Raw genomic sequence first — 6,940 nt, 5'->3', positions numbered from 1 at the left:
CTGAGAAAGATGTGAGTTCAAGACCTAGGATCTTTATGTCCTAGTTTTAAAGATCCACTTTAAGGACCTTCTTCTGGCTTTTCTAATCTATACAATGGGAATAACACTTATATAAAATGGGAAGGTATATGTTATATGTAGCACTTTGCAAACTAGAAACCACTGTCTAAAATGTAACCACCCTTTCCATTACTTGTGGACAATAAATAAGCCAAGCAGACAGGGACCAGGGCAGAGAGACAAAACTTGTACTTACAGTTCCAAGATCAGGATGTAGGACGTGGGGGACTCATAGGTGTCGTGCAGTGTGACGTACTGAGGGTGCTGCAGGTGCTGCAGCAGTGCAGCCTCGTGGGCAGCCTGCTCCTTCTTCTTCATTTTTTTGCTCACAAATTTCACAGCAACATCTTTCCGGGTAGCTTTGTGAATGCATTTCTTCACTATAGAAAATCGGCCTCTGGAAAACAAAAGGGAGAAAGAATTTCCCAAGGTTTCTCAACTAGGTATCATTTTATCCAGGGATGTGCAAAGTGTTGTGTAAAGAATTCAGATGGTAACATAGGTCAAACACCCCTGATCCAAAGTCTGCAGTCTGAAATGCTTCAAAATCTGAAACCTTTTGAGTATTGACATCACACCACAGGTGGAAATTCCATGCCTGATCTCATATGATGGGCCAAGATGCAGGAACACTAAAAGTAGTGCATATGTTACCTTCAAGATATGTGGATTAGTTATACATGTAACATAAACGAACACTGTATTTAGACTTAGGTCTCATCCCCAAGATATCTCCTTATGTATATACCCATATTCCAAAATTTTAAAATAATGTTAAATGCAAAATACTTCTGGTTCTAAGCATTTTGTGTAAGGAATACTCAATCTGATTAGAAAACCCATTTTTCCTCCCTTAGCATTGTAAGTCTTTGAGGTGCAAAAGGGCAACTAATATCAGTTTTTAGCCAGTACATTTTTGTTTGTTTGAGACAGGGTCTCACTATTTTATTCAGGTTAACCTTGAACTCACTATGTAGCTCAGGATGGCCTCGAACTCCTGTTGATCCTCCTGCCTCTACCTCTAGCCTGCACCACCACACCCAGCCAGCCAATATACTTTGAACATCAAACACAGGTTGTTTTCTTTTCTTGGTTGTCCCCAAACCCCAGTACTGATTTTCTTTTGGGGAGGTGTTTTGTTGTTGTTGTTGTTCGTTTGTTTGTTTGTTTGCTTGAAAAGGGATCTCTCTATGTAGCCCAGGTTGGCCTCAAACTTGTGGTGATCCTCCAGCCTCAGCCTTCCAGTGCTGGGATTACAGGCATGCGCCACCATGCCTGGATCTAGTACTGGGGTTTGAACCCAGGCCTCATGGATTCTAGGTAAGTGCTCTAGCAGCCCTTTGGTTTTCTTTTCTAAGCAGAATATATTTCTATAAAACACAACAATAACAACACTAATATTAAATAAGGAGGGATTCTATTCGATGACAATTTTTAAAACTTTTGTTGTTGTTGTTACCCGGAATCAAACTCGGGTCCTTGCGCTTGCAAGGCAGGTGGCGGAACCACTGAGCTAAATCCCAGGGCCAAAAACATTTTTAAAGAAGCAAAATTTTCATTTTATATTAAGGAAAATTTCTGATATACATGCAAAAGTAAAGAGCATAGATGTCCTATGCTCCCGGCTTCAAGAATCAAGGTTTCACCAATTTTGTTTCATCTATTCCTTTTCAAACTCTTGCTTTTTTTTTCTGGAATATTTCAAGCAAAATCTAAATATCATGTCCTTTCACTCATAAATACTTCAGCTTATATCTCTAATTGACACGGACATTTAAAACTAACCACCTAGCCAGTGCCACGTTTAACAAAATCACCCACGCTTAACAGAGAACTGTTTCCACATGCAGGTGGAGCCCTGCAGAGGGCAGTAAGAGCGCACACCAAAAGGGACACTAGGGCCAGGGATTTAGTTCAGTGGTTTCGCTGCCTGCTGCGCAAGCTCAAGGACCCGAGTTCGATCCCCGGTACCAAAAAAAAAAAAAAAAAAAAAAAGGGACACTGACCACCAACTGAAGCAGAGAAAGGGGGCGAGGAGGTGACAGGGAGGCTATCGTCCTGGTGTGGGGGGGTGCGGCTCCTGAGAAGAGCATGCTCTGCACCCAGCCCTTCCCCATTGGAGGGGCGCACCCATTAGGACACTAGCTGCAGTAAGTGCGGCATCTTTATTCTGAAAATACTGTATTTTTTAGAAATAATTCTTTCTTCTGTTTTCTTTTTTCCATTCTCCCTTTCTGGAAGTTCTGTTATTCAGATTTAGGACCTTCTAGTCTAGTTCTCTAACTCTTCCTATTCTATGTTCCATCTCCTTTCCTTGTAGTTCTAATTGTTGGGAAATTTTTTCATCTCTGTCTTCCCACCCTTCTATTAAGGTTTTCACTTCCAAGAGCTCATGATTGTCCTCTGAATATTTTTGTGATATTATGTGCTTATTTGCTAATTTCAATATCATCTCTTACTTATTTAAGATATTAATGAAGTCTTTTATGCATAGTTTCCTTTTTCCCTATTTAAAAAAAAATTTTAATTTTGGAGATTTTTCTATGAGTGTTCAGTGCTGCTTAGGTGTGACTCATTTATTGCACCTTTATTCCTGAAGGATATTTTTGCATTGGGTCTTTTCTTTAGCTATTTAAAGATGTTGGTTCCACTGCCTTCTGGGCCCCTGGATTCCGATGAGAAGTCTGCAGCTGTTGAAGTCACCATTCTTCCTAATCTGTTGTTTCTTTCTCTTGCTGCCTTAAAGATGTTTCTCTCTATATTGCTTTTCAGTAGTTTGGTTATGATGTGTTTGGCCATGCTTCTGTTTGCATTCACCCTGTTTAGGATTCACTGAGCTTCTTTATAAATTTGTGTTTTTCACCACATTTGGGGACATTTTATGCCATTGTTTCTTCAAAAAATTTTTGTGTTCCAATCACTTTCTCCTCTCCTTCAGGGATTCCAATGACATAAATGCTAGGTCTTTTTGACATCTCCCCACAGGTTCCTGTAATTGCATTCAATATTTTAAAAATATTCTTCTCACTTTTCTTTTTATGTCTAGGTATGTACTTCAGGCCAGTCTTGAACTCACAGCAATCCTCCTACCTCAGACTCCCGAGTGCTAGAATTACAGATGTATACCACCACAACTGACTCTATTCTTCAGAGGGGATAATCTCTACCTTTCATTCCATTGACTCCTCTGTCACCTCAATTCTGCTGTTAAGCCCATCAAATGAATTTAAACATTTCAAATACTGTATTATTTTATTTATATAATTTTTATTTAAAAAATAATTTCTATTTTTCTGCCAAATGACACCTAGTTTTCCATTCCTTTTCAAGAGTATTCACCTTTACTTTAAGGAAGATAGTTAAAATAGCCGCATTAAACTGTGATCTTCTAACACCTAGATCATCTTAATGCTGGTATCGGTTATTTGTTTTTTTCTCCTGAGAATTTTTCATGTTTTCCTGATCTTTGTTATGTTGCATAATTACAGATAGTATCCTGAACATCTAAGGCATATGTGGCAGGTGGAAGGCAGATATGTGTTTGCACTTGCTCCTGAGACACTGTGTCTTCTCAGGTGGGTTCAGCCACTTCTCTCCCACCTCAGCATCCTCTCTGTGCCACTTCCAGCATACTTAGTGCTGCTGGTAATGCAGCATTGAGCTCATCTGCTGCACTAGTCTTACTGGCTCGAGTGTAACCTGTGAGTGACTTGGACTGAGTTTTGTGAGCTTTCCTGGGTCATGTGTTACTCTTTCATCTGTTTTTCAGCTTCTCATATTGTATTGTCTCTTTGTCTAATGTGCCTGCTTAGAACATCCCTTTGTTGCAGTATGATGAGCAGTGACGTTAGACAGAAATTACTTGGCCCTCGAGGGAGTCAGTGCAGAAGATGACAGCCCATCACAGCTGTGGCTGGAGGCGTATCTGAAGAAGGCAAGACCAGATTAAAGTCACAATGGCCATCTCTACATACTTCCCCAAGGGTTGAATGGAAGCTTGAGATTATACTGTCATTGGTACCACTCTTTGGGGATTTCCCATAGAAACGGACCATTATCTCACAAGGGGTGGACCATCCTCTCTCACCCACCAAGACTAAGACTAAGATTAAGATTATAGATTATTGAATTCCTCAGAGTTCCACCTCCCAAAAAACATAAAAGATCCCTAGTTCCCAACTGTGTGTGCCTCATTCCTTTGAGCACCCATGCTCCCCTCTTGAGGGCATCCTATATTTATCTCTCTCAGTAAACCTTTCATAATCTTAAGCTCTGTTGTCATCAGAATTCATTCTTCCATTTCCGAGAGCACAAACTTGACACAGCTGACATCCAGCAGGGTGGGAGTTGTGTCTCTCCTCTATCAGCCTTTTCAGCATGGTCTCGGGAGGCAGAATAAGCAGATGGCTGTGTTACCCTTGGTGGGAGGCCTGGCCCCACCATCTGTGTGGACAACACACCACTGCTGAGGCAGCACCAGCTCCCAGACTGCTGGGATGCCTGTGTAGTTATTTCTGGTTAAATGTGCTTTGCTCAAGTGGCCGTTCCTTCTGGGGATGTGTTATAGGGATGAAGATATCTTTTCTCGAACAAGTTTTTTTTTTTTTTTAAATACTACTTCATTACTGGAGAGTTTATTATTCTGAGTTCTTCTAGTGGACTTTTATTGAGATAAATAAGGAAAAATTAAGATTTTTTTTCCCAAATATCTTTCTTGAACCTCATAAAACTTAGTAGACTCTGGTCCATACACATGTACACACAGTGTAAACCCAACCAAAACAGAGCCCCACTGGAACACTTGCCAATTAGCAAAGCCAATTTTTCTTTTTCCCAAATGTTTTCAAAAATTTGAGTTCCCATTGTTTACTTCTCAGTGGAAATGTTCCTTTGTAGCTAAGGACATTGGAATTTTCACCCATTTTGCATTAAAAAATTACAATTTTGGCTGGGCATGGTGGTGCACACCTGTAATTTCAGCACTCAGGAGGCTAAGATAGGACAATGGCTGAGAGTTTGAGGCTGGCCTGAGTTACACAGTGAGTTCAAGGCCAGCCTGAACTACAAAACAAGACTCTGGCTCTAACAAAACTACATTTTAAAAAGTTTGTTTTGTTTCAAAAAAGGGAAGCGACTTTGTTTTCTCCAGGGACCCTCAATAGCCACTGGTTAAAATACAGCAGCTTGTCTCTTAACAACCCAGTTCTACCTCTCTCCCTTGCCCTGCTCAGTGAGACTTCTACTGGAGGATTTTTTTTCCTACCGGATGTTCTGGCTTGTGTCCAGATGTCTTGTCGAAACCTCATGGAGTCACAGATGGGGCTTCTCAGAGGTGGTTGGATCTAGGGTGTGTGATGCTGGGATTAAGGGTGTGTGATTACTCAATTAGTCCACTGATTGATTTGGCACTTCCCTAATCCCAGTAGCCTAGATAGAGTATAACAAGGGGGCAGAAAGAAGCTGCTAAGGTCCTTTGATTGCTTCCTTGTGCCTGCCGGCTTGCCATGGACTATCTCTCCTCTTCGATTACCCTCTGCCATGCTACCCTGCCTTGGAGTCAGGTGACTGTGGACCGAAACCTCTACAAACTGTGAACTGAAATAAACCTTTCCTCCTTTAACTTTGGGTGTCAGGTATTTTGTCTCAGGAACAAGAAAAGTAACTAAGGCACCCGAGAATTTAAATATAGTACACTTCTGTTGGAATCTGTCAGTCATGAGAGGCAGAGTCCAGGTACCCAGGCTAGCTCCCTCTGACCTCATGAACTGTGACAACCTTTGGACACTTAACTCTGTACCTTACAGATGAGTTTTTATATCAGAGGAGAGTTTAGATTTTTCTTTCAGAGTTAAAAAAAAACCTTTATGAGTATAAAGTAGAACTACAAGCTCACTGAAGACAACACAAATTCACCAAGAAGCTGACTCACTTCAGCTTCCATAAGGTCAATAAGTTTGCCTGACAAATCTTGGAGAGCTCTTTCTAGTAGGATATTCAGAATACAGCCCCAGAAGTCTAGGTTTAGGTGTGATAAGGGCCCTTCTATGGCCCTGGCACAGGTATCGGTCATGTGTCTGAAAATAACCATATTTTATTTCCATCCTGATAATGTTTAACATTTTGAAAGGATCTTTTGAAAATATAAGGACTATATTTAAGAGAGAAGAAAAGCTCTCAGGCTGTTGCAGATTAAAAAAACCAAAACCAAAAGCATTTATTATTCTGAACAGCTCAGAAAGTTGATCTTCCTTTGGAGAAATACGAAAACATCCAACTGTTTTAGGTGTTATAAAAAGCTTTACCCTGTGGCCGTGAACAGCAAATTCCTATCTCAGGGAAGAATTAACAGGTGCATCCAGGTGATTAAACCAATTGCATTTAGAATCAGCTAGGGCTTTGATTTGTTCATTATTAGGGTCATATCTAGATTTACAAATTTCAATGTAAGAGAGAAAACTAGAATTAATTCAATGACTAGAGCTTATGTTTAACAATAATTGCTATGATGAGAGACATCTGCTGTAAACATGCTCGTAAAACAAGCATAAGTCCAGGGTTGGGTCCTGCCTCTGCTATTCCTAGCTGTGGGACCTTGCAGAATTGCTGGCTCTCTCTGGGCCTGACTTTTCTTGACTGGAAATCTGCCCAGACATGACCTGGTTGTGTTGTAAGAGCAGAGTAAGTCACATTTGTGTAGTGTCTGGAACCCAACAGATGCTTAGAAAGAAGTGTCATCATTATTGCATATATTTCATCTGGCCTCTTTTCTCCTTTTGGCTATTAAAGTTTTTCTCTGATGAAAGATTCTGCAATGACAGGCAGTGAGCTACCTTGTGACTTGTGCCTAAGAAATAGAAACAGCGAACATGTTGGCTCCTCC

The 6,940-nt window shown here is 40.7% G+C and overlaps 1 protein-coding gene across 17 annotated transcripts in view; it reads right to left on the bottom strand.

Annotated features, from left to right (window-relative positions):
- Kalrn (kalirin RhoGEF kinase) overlaps nucleotides 1-6,940 on the bottom strand; it is a 698,268-nt gene that overhangs the window by 9,552 nt on the left and 681,776 nt on the right. For all 17 annotated transcript variants that reach the window (XM_021259403.2, XM_021259427.2, XM_021259411.2 and 14 more), the window contains one exon: nucleotides 257-457. In XM_021259403.2, the coding sequence (XP_021115062.1) occupies nucleotides 257-457 (201 nt within the window). The remainder of the gene's footprint in view (nucleotides 1-256; nucleotides 458-6,940) is intronic.

The sequence above is a fragment of the Heterocephalus glaber genome, unplaced genomic scaffold, assembly GCF_053883595.1.
Source record: "Heterocephalus glaber isolate CG9 unplaced genomic scaffold, H.glaber_assembly_v1.0 deba00000122, whole genome shotgun sequence".
NCBI lineage: Eukaryota > Metazoa > Chordata > Mammalia > Rodentia > Bathyergidae > Heterocephalus > Heterocephalus glaber.
The sequence above is the reverse complement of the archived record's forward strand: the minus strand, read 5'-3'. Positions and strand labels throughout refer to the sequence as shown.